The sequence below is a fragment of the Phocoena phocoena genome, chromosome 2 (genome assembly GCF_963924675.1).
Source record: "Phocoena phocoena chromosome 2, mPhoPho1.1, whole genome shotgun sequence".
NCBI lineage: Eukaryota > Metazoa > Chordata > Mammalia > Artiodactyla > Phocoenidae > Phocoena > Phocoena phocoena.
This window is the reverse complement of record NC_089220.1, coordinates 103739306-103763685: the sequence shown is the minus strand read 5'-3', so window position 1 is coordinate 103763685 and position 24380 is coordinate 103739306. Positions and strand designations below refer to the sequence as shown.

Below are 24380 nucleotides of genomic sequence, written 5' to 3'. Positions count from 1 at the left end.
TTGCCATAACTAGTATACCCTTGCTTTATCCATGCTTCTGACATCAGTAGCAGACTTTGGTTTGGGATGGCTGCAGACCAGGTGAGATTTCTTCAGTCATTACTTGCCTTGACCTGGTATGCTGACCAGGATCCATGGTCCACGAGGTATGATTATGTTGAGTATACAAGGACATAACATATGAGGAGTATCCATATACAAGGACGTAATATATGAGAAGCCTGACTTGCTTTGGGGCCCCAACTCCATAATCTTTGGGTCATCCTTGTCCAACCAGTTCTGGTAGCTTTGATTTGGAGCATTGAAGCTAGAGCCACGTGTTTGACAACATCCAAGCATGTCACCTACAAATCATTCAAGTCCGTCCCTGCCCTATTAGTAGCAAAGATAGACAATTTCAACAGATTTCAGAGGCATATAAGTAAAGCGTTTCCTGGAAAAGCATGGTGAAATATGTTGATCTTTACCTGAGTTGGATCATTCACTTATAAGATAAAACTACTCAATTCCAGAAGGCTAAGCTGGAAGTGTTGATAGTTGTCAGTTCACATCTCTGCCCAGAGCTCTCCAAGATCAAACTTAAGTTAACCAAGTAATATCTAATGGGTAACTCCATTTTCAGGATAGAGACTTGATAAAAGGAAATCAATGTGAAAGAACAAAGATTCTTATTATTCTTACTGTCCATTAGTGCTAATCATACATTTGGCACCAGCAAGCCATAAGAGGAGAAATTACCCTCCCTAGGTATGGACTTTTCGTAATGCAGTGAATAGTCATCTCTAAAAGAGAAAGTGGATGTTTCCCAAATAACTTTAGTCTCAAAATTTCTTTCTAGGATAGACTGATGGTCTCTTGATGTTGCCTTTGCTGGGGGACCAGGAATGATGTTTTGTGCTTGGAACTGTTTTGTCAAAGATAAAGGGAGGACTTGAAAGAGTGTATAGCTCTGTCCTGCCTGCCCAAAACTAAAAGATATTTCTGGGCACATATGTCAGGAAATATGACCTAGAGATGGAGTGCAATCATAAACATTTTTTTTTTAATTCAAACACCAGAAAAAATTTCTCTTATTCATTCCCATAACCACTTTTCAAACTAAAATTAATTTTTTTGTGTGTGTTGTAAAAAGTACCTCGATTGGTAAAGGAGCTGAAGTATTATCGAAACAGCTCAACCTAGGCTCAAATCTAACATAAAAGAAACCTCATGTTAAAGTATAATTTATCTCCATAATTAGTATTTCTAAATGACTTTTAAAGGCTTTTTTTTTTTTTTTCTGCAAAAAGCTTTATTGTTTCCATTTGGTCCATGGCTTGGGAGAGGGCTCCAGTGTGGTTAACAAGCTGCCTACTGGCCACAGAGCGGGGCTTCAGGCAGAAGGCCTGACACCTCAAAGGCCACTGGGCTCCGGAGGCTCCTAGTCATGCTTGAGGGTGAGCCTTTCGAAGAGATACTCGCCCAGCCCAGCCTGGGGACCAGCAGCCTGTGGAGGTTGGTCAGGTGGTCACCCATCTTCTTTTTTTTTTTGCGGTACGCGGGCCTCTCACTGTTGCGGCTTCTCCCGTTGCGGAGCACAGGCTGCGCACGCGCAGCGGCCATGGCTCACGGGCCCAGCCGCTCCGCGGCATGCGGGATCTTCCCAGACCAGGGCACGAGCTCGCGTTCCCCTGCATCAGCAGGCGGACTCTCAACCACTGCGCCACCAGAGAAGCCCCACCCATCTTCTTGATGAGTTTCACCTCCTCATCTAGGAAGTGGCTCTCCAGGAAGTCGCAGAGGTGGGGGTCTGCACGGGCACAAGCCAGGGCATGCAGATCCAGAAGGGTCTGGTTCAGGTTCTTGTCCATGTTAATGGCGGCTTCCATAGCGTCCTGAGTTTTACCCCACTCATCTTGAGATGGCTTCTGCAAGTCCTGGAAGTGGGCGCGGCCGCCGCGTTGGTTTTGCATTTTCAAGAGACGCTCGGCGCTCTCGTGCTTCTCTTCGGCCAATTCGCGGAAAAAGTGGCCCACGCCCTCCAGAGCCACGTCGTCGCGGTCGAAATAGAAGCCCAGAGAGAGGTAGGTGTAGGAGGCCCGCAGATGCATGTTGACCAGGCGGTTGACGGTGGCCTCCACCTCGGTGGAATAATTCTGACGAATCTGGGAGCTCATGGTTGATCGGTAATAAGGAGTTCGGCTCAAAAAATGGTGTTGGCTGGTCCCGGTGACCGAGGATAGCTGAGCGGCTGACTCCGAAGGTTGGAGGGTGGTCGGAGGCTGGAGGAAAGGGCGACCCTGGGTCTGTTCCGTCCAAACACTGTTGAAGCAAGAGACAGATCTGGGGAACCGCCGAGCACAATCCTTTTAAAGGCTTTTTAATGCAATTAAAAATGTTTGATTGTCGTAATGTTGCTAATGTTTTGATGCCTTCCTAGTGTTGTCCTTGGTCCCTGCAACCCTGGCACATAATTTATTTCTCTTTTGAGTGAACCCTAAGCATTAGTGTCCATTAAGAATTTTTAAAACAAAGTCCACAGATTACTTGGAGCACTTTCAATAATATGTACTGATTATCATTAATAGCTCTTTTGTCCTAGACAAGGACATTGTTTTGTAACATCATTTTGTTTGGCGAGGCCCTATTCGGGCTGTGTTCCTGATCTGAATCCTGCACTGATTCTCTCCTTGACAGTGTGGAATAGAGCAAGCTCATGGGACAAGTCAGGACTGGGGCAAGCGGGGGACACAGGCCAGCACAAAGTGATAGGTTTTCTTTATGAAACAATTGTTAGCCGTTCAAAAAAAAAAAAAAAAAGCCTTCGTGCTGGGCCTTGATTCTTATCTCATGTTCTTACGCTGCATATAAATTGCTGTTTTAACTACCAGCTCCTTACAATGAGGAAGTGAAAGAGAAGGACAGGAGGGAACAGGTGGACCCAGACGATCTCAACCTTATCACTGTGTTTGTTGGTTTTATGGCAGGAGGGGGGGTCTAATCTTCCAGATTTTAGTCTGAAAGTTCTGCCCTTGCTCTCAAACGTTTATGTACCAGATTATCCGCCTCTGTAACAGCAGGTCTCTAATTAATGGGTATTGCCTGTCTTCACCCAAGGGGTAGCTCTCTGTTTATCCAGTGCAAAGTATCTGCAATTAGAAACATCTTTAAAAGGAAAGAGACACTCTGCTATGTGTCCCACGTGAATGGCCTTATTTAAGTCTTACTATAAACCTGGCACTGAGAATTTTATCCCCATTTTATGGATAAGGAAGCAGAGGTTCAAGAATGGTTAAGCCATTCTCCCAAGACCACGGCTTGAATAATGGACGTCTTATTTAATGCAGGCGTCTTGTGAGGAGGGAGAATAAATCTTGCAAAGGCCTTCGTATTTGGAGCCCTCCTTTTCTAGAAATGAAACGAAGAGTTAGTGTTGTGGGGCTTGTGTACCTGCATGTAACAAGCTGGTCCATTACAGAACAGGTTTTGTTAATTATCATTCAGCTCCTCTCCTCCCTACCACACACACTCACTTGAAATAGAGAAACACTGATCTATTTAAAAACAAAAAGAAGAAAAGAAAAACTGCACAGCATCTTATTTTAGGTATTTTTTTATTGAAGTATAGTTGATTTACAATGTTGTGTTAGTTTCAGTTGTATAGCAAAGTGGTTCGTATATATATATATATATATATATATATATATATATATAAAACATATATATATATATAAACATATATATATATGTTCTTTTTCAGATTCTTTTCCCCCTATAGGTTATTACAAGATATTGAATATAGTTTCCTGTGCTATACAGTAGGTTTCTGTTGTTTATCTCTTTTATATATGGTAGTGTGTATCTGTTACTTCACATATTTTTTGTTGTGTTTGTTTTTCTTTTTTTTATTCTAACACAGAACTTATACATGTTGCATATATCTCTGTCTCAACACTTGTTAACTCATTGTGAGAGAGGACAAGAGAAGGCACACAGGCTGAATATTAGCAAGGTCGCAAAAGGACATCTTTGTAGCTAGGCACTTGTCCAAAATGCAGGGCCTCTGGAAATGCCATTGTGGTAATTGGTATGTCTGGGGAGAAGGAAAGATGCCATTTCTTACCAAAAAAAAAAAAGTTAAAATAAACTTGGTACCCACACAATTGCCTAGAAACCAAGAGACAGTAAGAAGTCCATCAAAGAAGTTAATTGGTCCAAGATTTGGCACTGATTGGAAAAATCAGATTCTATCCCTCAAGTGCTCTGCTCTTGCCATAACTGTAACTCTGAAACTGCTGATACCCTGACAGTGATAAATTTGTAGTATTTTCATGACATTTTCTTTGCTTTACTTTGAAGCATAGTCGGCTAAATAAGAGTCAGGGAATTTTGCTGTATTAGAGGTCCTAGTTTGGGGAGAGTCGTTGTGGAGGTTTTTTCTTCTTCATTTTAAGGATATTAAATGGTCAATTTAAAATTGTTACCATAGTGTTAAGTTAGAAATTACTCTAAAGCATTACCTGGGAATGTTTCTCTCTCTCTCCATATATATATATATATATATAAATAAAATGGGCTGGGTAAGATTATGAGTCTCACAACTTTAATCAAAAGGTACCATTTTTCTCTAGCCCAGATAATTTAAAAATATCACCCAAAAGAAGTGTATCTTTTACTTATACAACGTTTTGTGGATACTGCCTTCTTTCTTCTTTGGTTTTTAAAAGCAAAAAGAAAAAAGTTTCAGGGGGTTGCCCTTGATTGTGAGAGACATTAGATTTTTTTCACACTGAGAAGTAGATCTGGCAGCCTGTTGCTTAGAGGAAGTTTGGTTTGTTAGCTTGAAAGCACTGCAAGGAGTCATTGATCAAGGCTCTAGAAGGGAAATCAAGAAAGCGTGTAGTTCAGCTATCTCATTCTACAGATGAGAAAACTAAGGCCCAGAGAAGTTAAGTGACTTTCCCAAAACATCCAGCAAGGTCACTTTCGGTTCACGGTTTGTGAGTGCTTTGCATTTAGAGAGTTGGTTCCACCCATCACTCTTCCACAACTCCACGAAGTCCCAGTCTCTGTGGTGTGCATGCCTCTTGCTCAGTGGTCTGTTTGTGAATCTCTGGGGAAGGATCTTGGTGTCACTTTCCAGGCATTGGGAAGTATATCAAAACCTTCACAACATCTGGACTTGGTTTGACACCCTTTGGTGGTGGTGATCCAAGTCCTTTGCCCACTTAGCTTACCTGCCCATGAGCAAGTATCTTCCCTTGACTTTAGAGAGTAGAGTCCAGGGGAGTTTGGGGTCTAGAACAGAGTACACTTGCTTTTAGAAACTCGGTTCTCTGTCTTATGCTCTCCTCCAGCAGATATGAATTTTGAAGTCAGAGCCCTTGGTCTGAAAATCAGAATCCCGGGCTATGAGTCAGTGTGAAACCCAAGAAATCATGAGCAGCTATGACTTAGCTTTCAGTAGAACATTCTAATTCACCTTTGTTAAAGTAAGACTGTGTGCATTGCCCACCTTTTGTTAAAGTTAATAATTAACATTTATATCACACTTCCCACTTTGTAAAGGTCTTTACACATCCTTATTTTGTATGGATTTTCACAACAGTCTTTTGAGTAGTATTATGATTATATACAATTGTAGAGACCTGGAAATTCAGGCCCAGAGAAGTGAAGTAAGTTGCCCAAGGTCTCTTAGCCTTGGGTAGGAAAGTGGATGGACTAAGAATGTAAGTTCAGGTCAACTTGACTCCAAATCCAGTTATCTTAAAAACTGCCTTTACATGGACATATATACACTACCAAACGTAAGGGAGATAGCTAGTGGGAAGCAGCCACATAGCACAGGGAGATCAGCTCCGTGCTTTGTGACCACCTGGAGGGGTGGGATAGGGAGGGTGGGAGGGAGGGAGACGCAAGAGGGAAGAGATATGGGGGCATATGTATATGTATAACTGATTCATTTTGTTATGAAGCAGAAACTAACACACCATTATAAAGCAATTACACTCCAATAAAGATGTGAAAAAAAAAACTGCCTTTAAAAAGTTTATTCTTTTCCACTTCTGGGTAGAATTAGAGCTATTTGCCTCCTAAACACTCATCATAATTTATCTTTAGAAAACGCAGCTCTCCCGGAATGGTCGATTCAGGGTCACTGCTAGTAGCCTTAGGTTTGGATAAGTCTTACCCCTTCCACTTGAGGACAAAGATGGACAGCGTAGACTGCTGTGATTTCAGAAAGGATGAGCTCTATGGCAAGAAAGACAGGAATCGTTCAGCCTCTGGGGAAATGAGAAGAAAGAGAAACGGAAGAAAGACCCAGTCATCCCATTTAAGGAGGAGGGGTATGAAGAAATGGCTGCTGGTTGCAAACCAGGGCACACAGACCTCTCAAGTATCTCTTTCACCCAAGCCCTGGTGGGGATTCCTGGGTTAGCTAAGGCTGGGGGACAGGACCCTGTAGGTTTAAATTAGTTATAGAGCTGACTGCTGACTGATATGCTTTGGGGAGTAAATTTTTTTTTTTTTTTTTAATATTTACTCTTATTAGATGTACTATCTATACCAGAGTTTTTCTGGTTTTTATTGAAGTATAGTTGGTGTATAATATTATGTAAGTTACAGGTGTATAATATAGTGATTGACAATTTTTAAAGGTTATACTCCACTTGTAATTATTATAAAATATTGACTATATTCCCCGTGTTGTATAATGTATCCTTGTAGCTTATTTACACGTAATAGTTTGTACCTCTTAATCCTCTCCCCCTCTCGCCCCTCCCCTCCACTGGTAGCCACCAGTTTGTTCTCTATATCTGTGATTCTGTTCCTTTTTTGTTATATTCACTAGTTTTGTTGTATTTTTTAGATCCACATATAAGTGATATCATACAGTATTTGTCTTTCTTTGTCTGACTTATTCCACTGAGCATAATACCTTCCAAGTCCATCCAGGTTGCTGCAAACTGCAAAATTTCATTCTTTTTATGGCTGAGTAATATTCCATTATATATGTATGTGTGTGTGTGTGTGTACCACATCTTTATCCACTCATCTGTTGATGGAAACATAGGTTTCTTCCTTATCTTGGCAATTGTAAATAATGCTGCTATGAACATTGGGGTGCACGTATCTTTTTGAATTAGTGTTTTTGTTTTTTATTCAGATATACTCCCAGGAGTGGAATTTCTGGGTCATTTGGTAGTTCTGTTTTTAGTTTTTTGAGAAACCTCCATACTGTTTTCCCTAGGGGCTACACCAATCTACATTCCCACCAACAGTGTTCAAGGGCTCCCTTTTCTCTGTATCCTCACCAACAATTGTTATTTGTGTTCTTTTTGATGATAGCCATTCTGACCTGTGTGAGGTGATATCTCATTGTGGTTTTGATGTGCATTTCCCTGATGATTAGTGATGTTGAGCATCTTTTCATGTGCCTGTTGGCCATTTGCATGTCCTCTGGAGAAATGCCTATACAGGTCTTCTGCCCATTTTTTAATTGAGTTGTTTGCTTTTTTGATGTTGAGTTGTATGAGCTATTTATTTATATTGGATATTAACCCCTTATCAGTCATATCATTTGCAAATGTTTTTTACCATTCAGTAGGTTGTCTTTTCATTTTGTCGAAGGTTTCCTTTGCTGTGCAAAAGCTTTTACGTTTAATTAGGTCCCATTTGTTTATTTTTGCTTTTATTTCCTTTGCGTTAGGAGAGAGAGCCAAAGCAAATATTGCTACAATTTATGTCAAAGAGTGTCCTGCTTATGTTTTCCTCTAGAAGTTTTATGGTTTCCAGTCTTACATTTAGGCCTTTAATCCATTTTGAGTTTACTTTAGTATATTGTGTTAGAGAATGTTCTAATTTCATTCTTTTACATGTAGCTATCCAGTTTTCCCAGCATTACTTACTGAAGAGGCTATCTTTTCTCCACTGTATATTCTTGCCTCCTTTGTCGTAGAAGAATTGACCATAAATGCATGGGTTTATTTCTGGGCTCTCTCTTCTGTTCCATTGATCTATGTATCAGTTTATGTGCCAGTACCATAATGTTTTGATTACTGTAGCTTTGTAGTATATTCTGAAGTCAGGGTGCGTGGTTCCTCCAGTTCCATTGTTCTTTCCCAAGATTGTTTTGGCTATTTGGGGTCTTTTGTGTTTCCATATAAATTTTAAAATTATTTGTTCTAGTTCTGTGAAAAATGCCATTGGTATATTGATAGGGAATACATTGAATCTGTAGATTGCCTTGGGTAGTATGATCATTTTAACAATATTAATACTTCCAACCCAAGAACACCATGTATCTTTCTCTTTTTGTGTCATCTTTAATTTCTTTCATCAGCGTCTTATAGTTTTTGAGTACAGTTCTTTTACCTCCTTAGATAGCTTTAAATACATACCATGGACTCACTTCCCATCAGATATTAACTTTCTACAGAAAACTTTTTATTGTGATGATTAAATTGTCCTTAGTTGACCCATCTGTGAAATGAGAAGGACATTTTCTTTTTTTTTTTTCCACTTCTGTGGAGTCAGTTAATATGAAGAACTGGAGCTTCTATAGAGAAAGGAGAGACACAAGACATTAGTGTGAGCACAGTTATTTTTCAGGAGAGGAGAAGGAAGGGAATTCCAATAAATTTTCTGATTGTTTCATTAAATTTGTCTTTTGTGTGTTCACTTTCAGTTCGTTTGCTTTTCCTAGAGAAATAGAATTTTGTCTTCATAATGGCTATTAAGTAAAAACATTGAAAAAAAGAAAATATTATGCACAGTTATGTCTCCATAATTAGGAGTTGTAATGCACTTTAAAAAATATTGCTTTTGTGAGAGGGATGTGTTTTTTAAGCCTTTCTCCATAAAAGTGTATCTATTAATTTATTGTTATGTTTTTCCTTGCATGTGATAGATATAATTTACATTTTATTTGTATAGGTTAGGGTTGCCAGATAAAATACACGATGCTCAGTTACATTTGAATTTCAGATAAACAACAAATTGCTAGTGTCTGAAATTTAAGTGTAACTGGGGATCCTGTATTGTTTCTGCTAAATCTGGCAACTCTTGTGTAGGTATATCTCCCAATTACTTGTACTGATCGCTAATTGGCAGTTAAACGAAACTGAGGGGTCGAGTTTGTGCTTTTACAGAAGTCATGCTGTCTCTTGGAGACAGAAATGAGAAGTTTTAGCTCCGTGCTGCTGTGATCTCAAGGATCAGGCAGCTTTCCTGGAAAGATTTTCAAAATCTATTATCATTATAATCGTCATGAAAATATTTGATGAGAATACTGCATCACACTGTATAATAAATTTAAGTAGAAAAGTCAAAGCAGTGGTATTTTCATCAGGCCTTTGGATGTCAGGAGAAAATAGTTCCACACTCAGCGAATATAGATAGGTCTGTTTGGGGCTGTGTTAAATCCAATTGTGTGAAGGTTCTGAATAATCAGGAGTGACAGCATAAGCACTTTCTCTTCAAAGTGATTTTACCAAAAGCATCATTTCCTAAGGAAGGTACACATATAGCTCTCATAATGCTGAAAGAGCACTAAAGTATCCGTTTATTGGCGCTGGTGTCATGAGCTGGAGTTGCAAGTGGTATTCAGATTTTCAGCTTGATTCACTGCTCCTGTTGGGGGTAGTTCCCTTCCCGTGAAAAAGCTTATTTCAAAAACTCCTCAAACCCTTTGGTTAGTTCCCATGTGAGAGAGCCTTCAAGACTCTTGCAGAAGCTTAACTTCACCATGCGAAGCCAAATCAAACACGATGAAAAACAATAGTTGTGTTTTTCTCTGTAGAAAGGGGGGGAAAAAGAATTTGAGTTGGGCTATGTAATTTCAGCTTCCCTAAATAAGTCCTGTGGAAATTTGTGGGGGAACAAGTGTGTGATTTTGGTCTTGGTGCACAATTTTGGCACTAGCTTTTTTTTTTTATGTCTACCATGGATTTTTTTTTAACATCTTTATTGGAGTATAATTGCTTTACGATCGTGTGTTAGTTTCTGCTTTATAACAGTGAATCAGATATACATATGTCCCCATATCTCTTCCCTCTTGCATCTCCCTCCCTCCCACCCTCCCTATCCCACCCCTCTAGGTGGTCACAAAGCACCGAGCTGTTCTCCCTGTGCTATACCATGGATTTTCATAACGGATTTCTTCCCTGTCCGATACGTTCCATAGCTAAGTAATAGGTCTGATATGAGTGCCAAATTTTTCAACAGTGTTACTTTCCAGAGGAGGGTTAAATAGTTATTTTAATAACTTGAAAGAAAAAAAGACACACAAGGTTTACCACACTTCTTAGTCACAGGCTAAATGTTTTCAAGAGCTTTATGATTTTGAGCCTATTTGGTCTCAAGAATATCCCCCAAGAAGAATGAAGCATACAGAAATCAAAATGGAGCACTTCTGAAGTGGCGATAGCACTGTTTGCATTGAAGTGTGCGTTCACGTTATCTTTCTGCGGTCTTATGTGCAGAATCTTGCCCAGTTCCACTCTTCACCCGCTCTCTATAAAGCATCTTAGAAGTATCAAGGGTGCTGACTCATGAGCCCCTTATGTTTTCATATAGTTTTTGTTCATTGTGCTGCCATTTGCCAAGAAGTAGCCGTCATTCCCCTTCTGACTTTAACAAGTATAGACAGAGAGGTACATTTTATGGATGTATTTTCCCTCACCATTAAAAGTGATGCTTCATGTAAGCACAAAGAGCCATTTTCATTAAAAAGTAAACACAAAATCAATGGCCAGAGCAAATTAATTGCTCTGTGGCTGAGTTCACTCTTGTCTGAGTAAGTTGGCTTCACACTCTTGTGCCTTAAATCTTCCCCACTCTGCCTATAAACATGATCGTCTCCCCTATTTAAAATCAAAAATAAGTCTTCTCCGGCTTTCCTGGTGGCGCAGTGGTTGGGAGTCGGCCTGCCGATGCAGGGGACGCAGGTTCGTGCCCCGGTCCGGGAAGATCCCACATGCTGCGGAGCGGCTGGGCCCGTGAGCCATGGCCGCTGAGCCTGCGCGTCCGGAGCCCGTGCTCCGCAACAGGAGAGGCCGCGACAGTGAGAGGCCCACGTAATGCAAAAAAAATCTTTTTAATTTAAAAAATAAGTCTTCTCTCACTGTTTCATTACTGTCCGTGCTGCTACTTTTTTACCACAGAACCTCTTAAGCCAGTAGGCCATGCTTGCTGGCTCCATCGTTAATAGTTTTGTTACACTGGGGTAGATCCAGTGATGCTGTATATGAGATGAAGATGCATCTTGCCTCTGCATCCCCATCTGAACAAAATGCATTTCTGAGTACACTGGGGATGATGTACATTCTAAGAAGTGCACACAGGCTCCTTTCTTACCTTTGTCATTGTTTCTTCTCTTCTAGGTATCTCAGTAACAAAGAAGACGCATACATGTAAGTAATGCATTTTTTTTTTGTCCAAAGTTTTCTGAAGAGTTGGAATTCGCATATGTCTGGCTGCTGTGGCCTTTCAAGTATAAACTAATGTTTCAGCTGTGATCCATGGTCAACAGAGGTCATACTTCTCTACCTGTAGTGGTCGGAAGTGGTACATCTCCACCTGTTTGTACTGAGTGTGTGTTAAAGAGAGTCTAGACATAGTGTGATAAATTCTAGCGATTCAAGCCACTCATCTTTAGAAAAACCATAAAATCTAGCCAGGAGGATCAATTAATTACTTACTGATCACCCTTACTCTGGATCCTTCTTAGACGAGTTGGTATGTTTCTAGGAAACATCACCTTGATTTCTTTTAAACTTTGGTCTCCTTTTCCTCACCACTAGTTCACGATTTAGGCCGTTTTGTACTTGTGTCTGTGGAGCAGAGATACTGACGGGGAATCTAGGTGCTGCCGCTCGTGTGGCCTTTGGGGGCCCTGGTAAATGGCATGGGTAGTTTGATGTGGAAATGTGCGCTGGATTTATCCTCTGTATTCATTCCCACCTCTCAGGTTCAACTGCTTTCATCAACTGCCTTCATATGAACTCCACCATAAGTTTACAAACTCACGTCAGTGTAAAGTGTTGTGATCTGCATTCTGAGCAATGATGTTTGGCTGTGCCTTGATTCTCAGGATGAAACCAATACGTCATTGATGGCAGGCAGTCAACTTTCACTGTACTTGACCAGCATATTATTTAGACTTTCGATTAAGAGTGTCATTAGAATTTGATAACTATTTCAGACCACAGATAATGTGCTACCTACGAGATGTGTTTGGGCATCCTTCTAAGGCAAGCAATGGAGATATTTACGGCACAATTCAGGGCCGACAAAGACGTGTCCCCCAATTTTTCCTATTTATGCTTTGAAAATTTTTGATTTCATGTGAACAATTTGGAGGAAAAAAAAAATCTGTGTACCATCAAAGTAGTTTATCTTGTGCCTCACTTGATTCTTGAAATCTGCTCTTGGGTTTGTCTGTCTGTCTATCTGTATTTGTAGAAAACAAACATGAAAAGCAAAAAAACCAAACAAACAAACAAAAAAACCAAAAGCAACCCCATCCAATTTGATGGTTGCCTGACTTGTAGGGCCCAGTCCTGCTGTCTCTCCACGTGGCTCTCCCGTGGGCTTCAGTGGAATGTTTGAGGAAAGAGGCAAAGCTCAGGCCCGTAATGGACACATGCTCAGGACAGCACCTCGTCTCTCAACACATGGTTCCAGTTGGCTGTCCCTCCACCAGGGTAGTCTGTGGCCCTTAGCGTTTTGGGGGTTGTTTTGTTGTCGTCGTTGTTGTTGTTCTTGCTGTTGTCGGTGCATAATTGAGCTCATGATGACTGAGAGATTGACAGTGCAGGAGACTGAAGTCCTCTGTATATCCGCAGGGCAGGCATGGTACAGAGCGCTTCCTTGCACAGCCTTGCCCATGAGCTCGTCCCTGGCCTGGTGGGACCCACTCTAGAGGTGGTAAGTAATTCAGTCTTTCTGCTAGCTCAGTCCTGGGCCTCTCCTGAACAGGGGCGGATGGTTGTGCCTACTGTTTATGGCGGTTTGGGGTATGGACTCCTGGCCACCTGGCAACATACAGAAAGCCGCTGACTGTTTGCATTATGACTTGGCTCCTGGATAAGTGGACAAAAACCACTAGTTCAACTCCACTGGATACAAAGAATACCCCTCAACGAATAGGATAGAGACCATAGATGTTACTTAATATATAGACCATCCATCCCTAAGGACCTTTAAGGAATTGTCATCCCTAAGGATAATTTCATTGGCCTATGGCAGAAATAATAACCCGTGGTTGGATTTAAATTCATGGAAGGTTGTGAGTGACAGCATGAGAGTGGTAGCTAGTGAAAAAAAGTGGCACTCCAGTAACAGGCAGTAGAACAGGTTGGTCTTTCAGCAGAGGCTTAATGAACTCTATCAGCTGTACCTGCTTTAAAACAAAATCAAGATATAGCCAGAGTGGGTAGGTTTTGAGTGCCTTTCTAACTGTGAAAATCAGCAGGAAAATTCTTAGGGATTAAGCATAATGTAAATGTAGAAAGATTTAAAGCTTCCTTTATGTAGTTCAAATATTAAATTGATAGAAAGATTTAGATCAGAAGTCATCTTGGTTTTTTTGGCTAATGTTTACTTTCATGATTTGGGGGAGAGGGCCCAAAATAAAACGGCCCAATGACAAGTGGGGGAGAAAGCTCCTGAAAAGACAGTTGACACAGAACTTTGCCCACGCCAAGGAGAAATTGAATTGTCCAAGTTGCATGTTAGTGAAAGTCTTCTATGCCACGTAAACATGGAGATTGTTTTTGTCACCCACCTCAGCAGACAGCCCATCATATTTCTGGTCTTAGCATCTCTATAGGCCACACAACTGGTGAGAAGGAAGAAAACCAATCAGTTCTTTCTCTAATAACTATCACCCAAATGACTTCTTCTTTAGCATCTGTCAGATTTTTCTTGAAAACTGAACTGTCCTAATTTGCTGATAAGTTTTCTTGAGACGTTAAATTTCAGCTCCTCTTAAATCATCTTGACATCTGCTCTTTAAAAAGTTTCACTATCAGGGAAGTGTGCGAATTCTTTTTGGGGCCGTCTCAAGACTTCCGATTTTAGCCAGGGTTCAGGAAACCTTGGTCAAGGCTTGACTACATAATCATCAACAGCTGAAGTCAGCTCACATTAGCAGTTTCAATCTGGGTTTCCTAACTGCCCGCCCAGAGAGATTGTTCCACTTACAAATGAACATGTACAGTTGCAGAATATATTATCAGACCCGAGTGTCAGCTCACAGGTACACCAGTCAGAGGTGCAAGAACTACAAGATGAACCTGAATAGTTGTGACACTTGATAATATTTTAGGCCACCTTGTAATCTGGAAAGTACAGGTATTGCTTCTTTAAAAAAATGCTTTGGGTGAGTTAAGCAAGAAATTCCCAGGAAAGGAAATCTGATTGTTAGCTTCAGAGAAATCCACAAGCATGGTCTTTGGAGAACACAGATTCTCCTGAGTTCCTGGGATAGGACCGGCAGTGTTTGTCATTAACTTCACTTGGCAGGTGGGGGAAGGCAAAGCTTGGGGCATCTTGTACGAAGTCATCGTGACCAGTTGGTCAAGGAGTTCTTCCATTTGCAATGTTCTTCAGTTGTTGACAGGACATATTGCTGCTGGGTTTTGCTGTGTGAACATAAAAGAGAGTTTTTACTTGTGGGATAGGGATATACTCACGAAATTTTACACTGTGGTGTAGAATTTTAATTTTTTTCGTTGATTATATAGGACCTGTATTTGATTGGACACTTTCGAGACTGCTTTTGCTTTGTGATTCACAAGTTTGTTCTGGTCTCCTTCCTGCTGTAATAGTACTGTGTGGATAAGTATCTTTCTCTTGGAATCAACTGCTGTCTTGGTTTTTATTAGTTGCCACATTTTATTATTTGCCAGATCTGTTCATTTGTTCCTGACTTCTTCATCTAATTCTGCATGGGTAGTTCTGCATTCACTAAAATATTAGAAGATGACAAATATGGAGATGAAAAAGTGAAAAATACAACAGATAATAATCAGCTATTTCAAGCTACTGGGAAGTTTGGCATCATAGCTCATCACCTTAGGGAATCTATCAGCCGACCACCAGAGCGCAGACCCGAAGGATACCTGGTCGGCCCCTGGATTGCTTCCAGAGTCAACAGACCATTGTCACTTCCTCCTGTTCTCATTCTTGTTTGTATTTCTTATTCTTTTTTTTAGAGTTTGTTTTTTATTGAATATGGTTGATTTACAATGTCATGTTAGTTTCAGGTGTACAGCACAGTGATTCAGATATAGATATAGATAGATAGATATAGATATCTATATCTATCTGTATATATCTTTTTCAGATTCTTACCCCTTATAGGTTATTATAAAATATCGAGTATAGGTTCCTGTGCTCTAAAGTAGGTTCTTGTTGGTTACCTATTTTATATAGCGTAGTGTGTATATGTTAATCCCAACCACCTAATTTGTAATCCTAAATTATATTCCTTATTCTTCTTGTTTAAGGCTCTTCTGCTTGCTTTCTTCCACACTCGGGAACTTCCAAACACATAAAAATTACAAGTTACTCCGTAAGCAATCAGGAAAATATGTCAGTTTAATCCAACTGAACATCAGTTTTCCCTAGTAAATGACAAAATCAAATATGCTTCGGAAGCTTCTGGAACTTTTAATTTTAACCCAAATAACCATTAAAAGTGAATTTAGTACATTTGCAAATGTTTGGTTGCAGCAAGCTCATACCTGAGATGTAAAATTAAAGCACTGTATTATTTATAAAGAGATTTTAGTTCTCTAGAGTAAAAATATTTTAGTACAAATCAGAATATTTCTTTGAGAAATAATCCTTTGTATTTTTAAAGAAAAAAAAGTATTTATTGCAGTCATTTAAAGTGGACTACGTTAATGTATTCACTTCTTACCCCTAGAGGCTTGGCTTTAAGTTTGACTTAGTGAAAATGAGTTTTGAGGCCTCGACCAACCTCTCCCTGGGTATTTGCTGATATCACAAAACCAACCCAACAATTTGTCATAGTTGTTGCCGTTTACTCAGGAAGCCCAAGAAGTACAGTCGCCTCATTTTCTCGTTTTCTTTTCCTTTCCTTGAGGCTATTCCTTTTGGTTGCAGACTCTTAGCAGCCCCAAACTTGGGGCTCACCCACATTATTTTCACAGTCCAGGAAAACTCAAGAACCATTTTTGGCAAAGCTAATGGAAGGTGCTTTGGTTATATAGTTAATAGGTTGCTGTGGCAACCCATGTGACTCATGGTGTGACTCACGGCAATTATAATTTCAGTTGCTAGCTGGATGTTTCACTAGGGCAGACCTGAGAAATTGCCACACTCAAGTTCTTTCAGGAGGCTTTCATCCAGCGCCTGTCCACCCATTGACAAACAGTCACAAACGGCTGCTCACAAAGTTGCCAGCAGATTCATCTCTTAGCTTGCAGACACTGAGCTTGCTGCCGATGGGACATGACCAAAATACAAGTGCTGGCCTCTTCTAGAGCTAATCAGTGGACAGTTGTTTATTGAGGACCTACTATGTACTGGCAGGTTCTTTGCCCTCAAGGAGCTTACAGACTAGGTTCAAGGTTGGGACTGCGGGAAAGTGGGGACACATAGTCACAGAAAATAATCTGAAAATACAAATGCTAAGTGTACCCTTTTCAGAAGATTTGGCTCATAAACTGGAAAGCAGACTAAGCCGGAAATGTGGGAGAGGAGAGAAGAATCAGAGAGACCTCCAGGGTTCTGACACTGTGATCCAAGTATACAAGAGCAATGAAGGGGAAGGTAGATATTTAACTCTAGGTGCTGAAAACTACCTTTGCTCCTCCTCTTCCCCTATTCTCACCCAGAGGAACACCTATGTCATTCCTTCAAGATCAGTCAGTCCAAGGAAGTAAAAATGCCCCATGCTGTCTGGAGACATTTGCCTTGTTTAGACTTGGCCTGTATGTCTAGAGCCAAGCTTCTGAACTTAACAGGATTTCTCTGTCTCATCATATTAGGATATAAATGGATAGCACTTGGCCCTGCCAGTCAGTTCTTCCAAGGTAGAAGATTTGCATAGTCTTAAAATCCACAGTTTATGGTGAGGATCTGTGAATTCCATTTACAAATCTGAATATTTACAGGCTTGGAGTGAGTTTGCTCTGATTCATAAGATTTTTGAATAGGATTTATTATGTGCATACTCTACTGATGTAACAGCATAGGTATATACTTTATAAGTATATACATATATACATATATATTGGTGTTTTAGAGGCGACTGAGGCTACAGTAGGGTCAGAATAGTCATCTGAATCCCAGCAGATCGTTGAGCGGATTCATATTCACATCCACAGAGAGCCATCTGTAATTTTCCTAATTGTTTGAAAGGCCCTTCCTTGTCAATAGTAGTAGAAAAGTTGGGGGTGGGGGAGGGATAAATTGGAAGATTGGGATTGACATGTACACACTACTATATATAAAATAGATCACTAGTAAGAACCTACTGTATAGCACAGTGACCTCTACCCAATACTCTGTAATAGTCTATATGGGAAAATAACCCAAAAAAGAGTGGATATATGTATATGTATAACTGATTCACTTTGCTGTATGCCGGAAATTAACACAACATTGTAAATCAACTATACTCCAATAAAAATTATAAAAAAATTAATTGATTAAAAACTGAATATTCAGCTAAGTGTTTCCATCAGAGAGCATCCAGTTGGTTCAAGTTTGCTGTTCACAGACCTCAGATTTGTGAATTGAATTTGGACAAAAAGTATTTCTGTTCTCATTTCAGAACATAGGTTCAAAAGGGTGTGTTGAGATGGGGAATGGCTCTTTAAAATCCACCATCACCGCTAGAAGATAAAAATGCCTAGCCTACCAAGTACTGGTGTCTACTTGATGGATTTACTGTATATTTAATGAAACTCTTGTACATGATTGAGTTGATCTTTAAAGAAGGGCCGATGTCTTTTCAGGATTTTGTGTTACTTCGAGTTCAATAATAATAATAATAAATAATAGTGTAATAATAATCAAAGTGGCGATAGGAAAGGTCCAGGTACCAGTAGTTGCTGTAGTAGCAGCCAAAGCAGGGGCTGCCACCTAATGCGCAGTTCTAATAGTCCAGGCATTATGTCGAGCGCTTTACATGCATTATCTCATTTAATCTTCTCATCAGCCCCATGAGCTTTGTCCTACTTGTACCCCCAGTTTAGATGAGAAAACTTGTCTGAGGGGGTCAGTAACTTAACTTAGAGAAGTGAGAAAACTTGCAAACTCATCCAGCTGGAAATGGGCAGAGCCAGGACTCAGAGTAGATTGACTCCTGGCATGCACACGAGTGCCACACTGTTATCTCCAATATCAGCATTAGGTAATCGTTGTGGAGCACTTACTAAGTGCTAGATGCTTCTCTGAGCACTTTGTATGTGTTAATTTATTTCATCTTTACAGTCTTGTGAGGGAGATGTTGCTACCATCCCCATTCTACAGGTGAAAACTGAGGCCCAGGGTTGTACAGCTAGCTGGTATGTGGTTGAGCCAGGGTTTAAAGCCAACCCACAGAGCCTACGATAAAGAACTTCATTCCTTAGAGTGGTCCTTCCACTTGCAAATATAAGAAGAAAGCCAAGCGAGCAGTCATTCCTACAATCCACTCAGGTTATCTTTTACCTTAGAACTATTTTACCTATAAAGGCTTCTAAGCTTGGTGAACCAGCTGATTATGAGAAGGAGGTATGCTATTCCCACTATATGAAAAAGTTCATTTAAATCAGTTGGCCGAAAATGACCATTACTTATCTTTTTGACAACCTAACCTCATTCATCAAAGAACTGACATCCATTTACCATCACTATTCATTCACCTCAACTGATTCCATAATAAAACAAGAGTTCAAAATGGTTATTTTTGCTTCTAAGATAGTTGTGCCCCCCACACTAGTAGTAACATGTATTTCTTACAGCATGAACTTGTTTTCCACTGCAACAAAGCCTTTAACAGACATTAATGACATTTATAAGAAAATTGTACGCTAGCATTCTTTTGTCAGATCAACTTGATAATCCATGTATAACTTTCACTGCCGCTAAGAGGTAGTATGATTCAGGATAGTGTGGTTTCCCTGAAACCTAACCAAAAACAAACAAACACAACCATGAAAGCTAAAAGTTCCTTAGGGAACTGAAATGTATATCAAAAGGATGCATAAGAGAATTAAGTGTCTAGGTTTCAAGTATGCTTGAGAGTACCTGAATTTAGGATTGGATTTACAGTTACACCAGTTTCTCTCTTTATTGAGATCTGCGTCCAAAGGACTGAAAACTGAGGAGAAGCAGAGATGTCAACGTGTTTGAAATATGAAGAAAGTTATTGGTCTACATTAACTTGCTTTATGAATTATACAAAAAATTTTACACTAGGTCTATCAACTACACTTCCAGGAAGTTAGTGTATTTGAAGTCACATGGTCCTTTTGATTATAATTGATGTCCATATCTGCACAAACGGTGACTTTTTCATCTCCACGCATTCGATTACCCTTTCTCCTGTGACTGCCCGAGATTCCTCACAGTGAAATGTTCTCCACCCACTTCACCTCCACCTCTGGGTAAACATTTTTCTTATGTAGGAGTGATAGCTCTTTACCTTGTTCGACTTTGTTGAACTCGTAGGCATGGACTTTAGCTCCTAATGTCTTAAATAGTTAACAGCCGAGCATAATGGTCAGAGGGCATATTGAAGAGAAGAGCAAAAAATGCAAGAATGTGCAAGATTCAGGTTTGGATTCAGTGAAAGAGACTTAATCCATACATCTTTTATTAGAATTTTTTTGTTTTAGAGGAGAGAAGGAGCAGACTATATGGTGGATGGTCCAGATACCTGCTATACGGGAACCTAAGGAAGGAAGGCTGGAAAGCAGACCACAGCCAATCCCTGTACAAAGGGCAGGCGCTGGGAGTCAGAAACATTTTATTAGCTTAATATTTCTAACCCCTTCTCTGTGTCCGGCAGTGTGTTAGGCACAGTGTAAAATAGAAAGTTTAACTCAGTCCTCACACTCCAGTAGGAGAAAGGATAGACCCACTTGAGGAACTTTTAGTAATGAAAGAACTGCAGGAGACTGCAGGCCTGTGATTCAGTTGGATTGTCTGTCTGAGTGGAGAACACGGGTGGGGAGCTGAGCTGGATCTGGAAGGGTAGCGAGGCTTAGGTGTGATCAGGTAGATTGATGGAGGACTTGGGTGGGGGGAGGGGCGTTGTATACACCTCTCTGACTACAGTAGAGTATTAATAAGAAAAAAAGAGGACGTGGACAACAGAGGTGAGGTTTTGGCTTTAGCTCATAACCAGCGGGGAGCCACAGAATGGGTGTGAAAAATACAGTGACCTGTAAACAGTGTTTTTATTGCTGTCATTTAGTGAGCATCATAGGAATCACATGTTCCATACTTCATTCCCTTCTCTGAACTCAGACAAAATTCTTACCCTCAGATCAAGGTTCTTTTCTGGTCTTCCCTCTGATCACCTGTGTAGAAAGTGCTTCTTGAGCAGGAAAGATCTAGTCCAAAAAGAGAAGCCTGTTCTAATTATTAAAGCAAACGTGTTTCATTTTTTTCCTCCATCTTCCCAGTTTGAACGTCTAATTGTAAGACCAGTGCTTGCCATTTCATTAAAATCAGAGGAATGAAGCAAGCAGTGAAACTTGAAAACTACACATGCACTTTGAATTGCGTGGCTAATGGTTCTTTCTGCTTTCTTTCCTTCGTGCTGCTAATTGGCTGGAAACGACTGTAATATACTGGGACTCAGCCACACCTAGCTTTCCAAACATTTGAACCCCGCATGCCCCATCTTGCTCACGTAAAGTAAAGTAAACTGCATTATTATTTTTTCATAAGCACAAAGAACTATTTCCCTTACATAGCTGGACAGTACAGTTAGAAGATAATGATACTCCCTTTTCTCTTTGTTGGTCTTTCTTCATTTTCCAAGAACGAGTTTCTATTGTTTCACTTAGAGAACACCAAGGTTCAGATGAGGCTTTCTGTTGGCTGCATATTCAGAAAAGTCTTCCGTATATAATGAACCGAATCACGTTAATTTATCTGTCTCTCTCCACCATGTCTTTTTGTGTTGACAAAACTGAATATTCACTTTCCCTCACCAAGTTGGGGTGTCAGGATAATTGATTGTTACCAGTCTCTGCTGTTCTTAGACCGGATAACACCAGTGCCTCTAGAGAACAGGTGAAAACTAAACTCTGTCCCCCGAGGCCAATGAAATAGCTGTTTGGTCCCTTGTGTGAAACTTCCTAATAACTTAACTGGGCAGCCTCTGGGTCCCTGGAGGCTTTCTCCACCAGAGTATTCCCTTTCTTTGTTAAGATTGCTTATTAAAAATGATTTTATAATGAAGTTGCCTCAAATAGCAGCTCTTTTCCTGGTTGTCCTTGAAGCTGTGGTGAAGAATCTTAGAGACAACTGTCTAGGGTTTTCCTCCTTGTTAAAAACTTCTCTCTTACCACTGTTACTCTTGATTTTTAAGGAGACAAAGTCTAACTGACACAAGTCCCTCTCCGGTTGATTATGTCGCTTAAAATCCTGTGCAAGGCATTATTGCTAGTTTAGCTTGTCATTCGGGCTCAGGAATCGAATTGATCTACATGGATTCAGGACATTTAAGTCTGCGGTGGGAGCAAGGCTGTCGGGCTTCCCCGGGAAAGCAGCAGCCCAGGAACGCGATTGCTAACTCTGCCCCAACTCCATCAAAACAATGATTTCCATTTATTTTATTTCTTTGGTCCTAGGTGTCTCCTATCTGCACACTAACCACTTTCCTGCCACGAGGGACTGTCGTGAAGGGGAATCAAATAGTAATAAAAAATTAGTGTTGCCCTCTTTGCTACCCACGTACTGTATAAATTCAGACTTCTGATAAGTGTGGGCAGTTAGGAGAAAAATCACTTTTTAGTTGTTCACATCATCAGCTTGGCTTCCTGGCTTGAAAGAGCTTCGATATGCTGGTCTATTTAACATGAAGAATGATAAAGCAGTTGTCAGTAAGGCTCACCATTGGAAACGTGTTCTTCAGACTTGGTCTCCCAGTGGCCAGATGACTCAGGAAACAACAAACTGTATAAAGCTGTTAGTGACAGATTCAGCTTGGAATATTTTTCTAACTTTAAGGCTTGTCAGGCAGTAAATCTGCAGCAGAGTACTCAAGATGCAGCTCAGCACTCCGCTTGCTTTGCTGTGTGAATATAGTAGAACACCAATAATAAGAAGGACTGTTGTGAATCTCTTAGTGGAGAGATCAGTCTTGTCTCATGGTGCTAGGGTTGTGTGCTAAGAACATGCCTTGGCTAAATTCTGTTCTCTGAGACCAGGTATATTCGAAACTACTACCTTTACATTCAGCAGTTCCTACTCCCTCCTCCCCCAGATAAAAAGCAAAGAAAAAGAAAAACTGTGGCCTGCTTTGGGATTCCACTGTCAGCAGGATCTTCTTATTCTGCCTTCTTAATGACCTTCTAGGGCTCTCCATTGCCTGAGGAGTCTAAACTACTTAATATGGCAAAGAGGGCCCTTCACAACCTGGTCTTAATCTTTCCATTGCTCTTTCCCTGACTTCTATGCCAGCAGTTTTTGCCACCCTGAATGACTAGTTCCTAGAAGACTCTGTGTGTGGGTATGTCTCAGCGCCTTTGGTTCTACTGTATTACCTTGTTTGTCCAGGAATGTCTTTTGCCAACTTCTGCACCCGTGGACGTCTTACTGCTCCACCAAAGGCCAACACAAATAGCAACTTCCATGCAAAGCCTTCTTCAACCCTACCTTGTTAAATTAATTGCTGCAGTTCCTTTGCTCCCACAGGACATTGTTAAGGTGACAGTACAGAAAATATATTATAGAATAGTTGTTGTTCTGTAGCTTTGTCCCACTAGATATGCTTTAATTATCTTGGTATATCTTGGACTTAGCAGAGTGATCGGTATCTACTATGTGCTCAATTAATTTCTGTAGACTTGATGTGCGTGTGTGTGTGCATGTGTGTGTGTACATACACAATTTTAGGACCACTCTTCTTGCACATTTGAATATGGAGGAAAATAATCATCTTTTCCTTGTTAAGAGCTATAAGGAAGAACAGATATTTATTATGTGAGACTATATTGTGAGATCTGTACTCTATTACTTTGGAAACCAATGCTACAACTCAAAGGGCTTCTTGATGTCTGACAATTTACCGTACGTATTTTGAGTCTCAGTTTTAGGACTGCTTGCTTTTTTTTTTTTTTTTTAAGTTGATCAGATTGCTCTGTTTCATGTTTTTAAATTGTTTTAATTGAAGTAGAGTTGATTTACAGAACTGCTTGCTTTAAAGTTTCTGTTAGCAGTTTATAAGATTTAAATCAGAATCTCATCCAGAAAATTTAAAAATATTTTTATGTCATCTAAAGATGAAGAATGTGTGACCTCTTAGATACCATTTGTTTGCATTATCCATACAAGATTTTATAAACCAGATCATCAAATCTATAAAGTAAAAAGGAAAGAGACATTTTCAGTTACCATTGGTGTCTATGTAAATACAAAGGAGAAAACCACCTACTAGAGAAGAGAATTGGCTCATCTCTCCAAGAATGGAGGGTATATTCTGTCAAGGGAAATATCTTGTATTTGTCTGGTCTCTAGAGGAAAAGGTGATCCTGATATGTTAAAGAATCTGGGAAGTAGATGTTCAGATAATCCTAGATTACTTACTGAATCTTAAAGTAAATTCTGAAAAGAAATGACATTTATTTATTCAAGGTCAGAACATGTGACATTGCTATGTTTGTCTGGTCTGGAATGTAAGTATGTTTCCTTAACTTAGCAGGGACCATTGATTTCAAAACCGTTGTCCACTTCATAAGTAGCTGCACACAACCATGGTTTCCGTCTGCCGTTCCTTAGAACTCTCTGTCTTTTAAGCTTTATGTGCAGCTTCCTCCCCACTCTTGTTTGTAACTTTTACTTGAGTCAAAACATGAGGAGCGAAATTATCCCCTGCAGAATCAATTCCTTGAGTGGAAAGCTTGCTTACAAATGAGAGGATGAGATGTGACCCAATAAAAGAATCTATTTTAATTTTAATTTATTTCCTGATGGCCTTTTATGCCTCCTTAGGCGATAACCTAACCAATTCCAACTTAACACTGATTTTTTTTCTTCCAAGGTCAAAAAGCACTTTAGAATGATTATAATCAGAGAATAAAAGTCCTTTGCCTCTAATGTAAAGTCCATCTCTTCATATGAAATCTAAATCCTGGTTATGTCAGCTTCACAATAATTCTCCTGTCATTATGCATCTATTAACAAGCTCAATGACAACAGGA

The 24380-nt window shown here is 40.1% G+C and overlaps 1 protein-coding gene across 1 annotated transcript in view; it reads left to right on the top strand.

Annotated features, from left to right (window-relative positions):
- Positions 1-24380, top strand: part of RORA (RAR related orphan receptor A) — a 721989-nt gene that overhangs the window by 533821 nt on the left and 163788 nt on the right. Inside the window, exon 2 of the mRNA XM_065872372.1 lies at positions 11364-11393. Coding sequence (XP_065728444.1) covers positions 11364-11393 — 30 coding nt within the window. The remainder of the gene's footprint in view (positions 1-11363; positions 11394-24380) is intronic.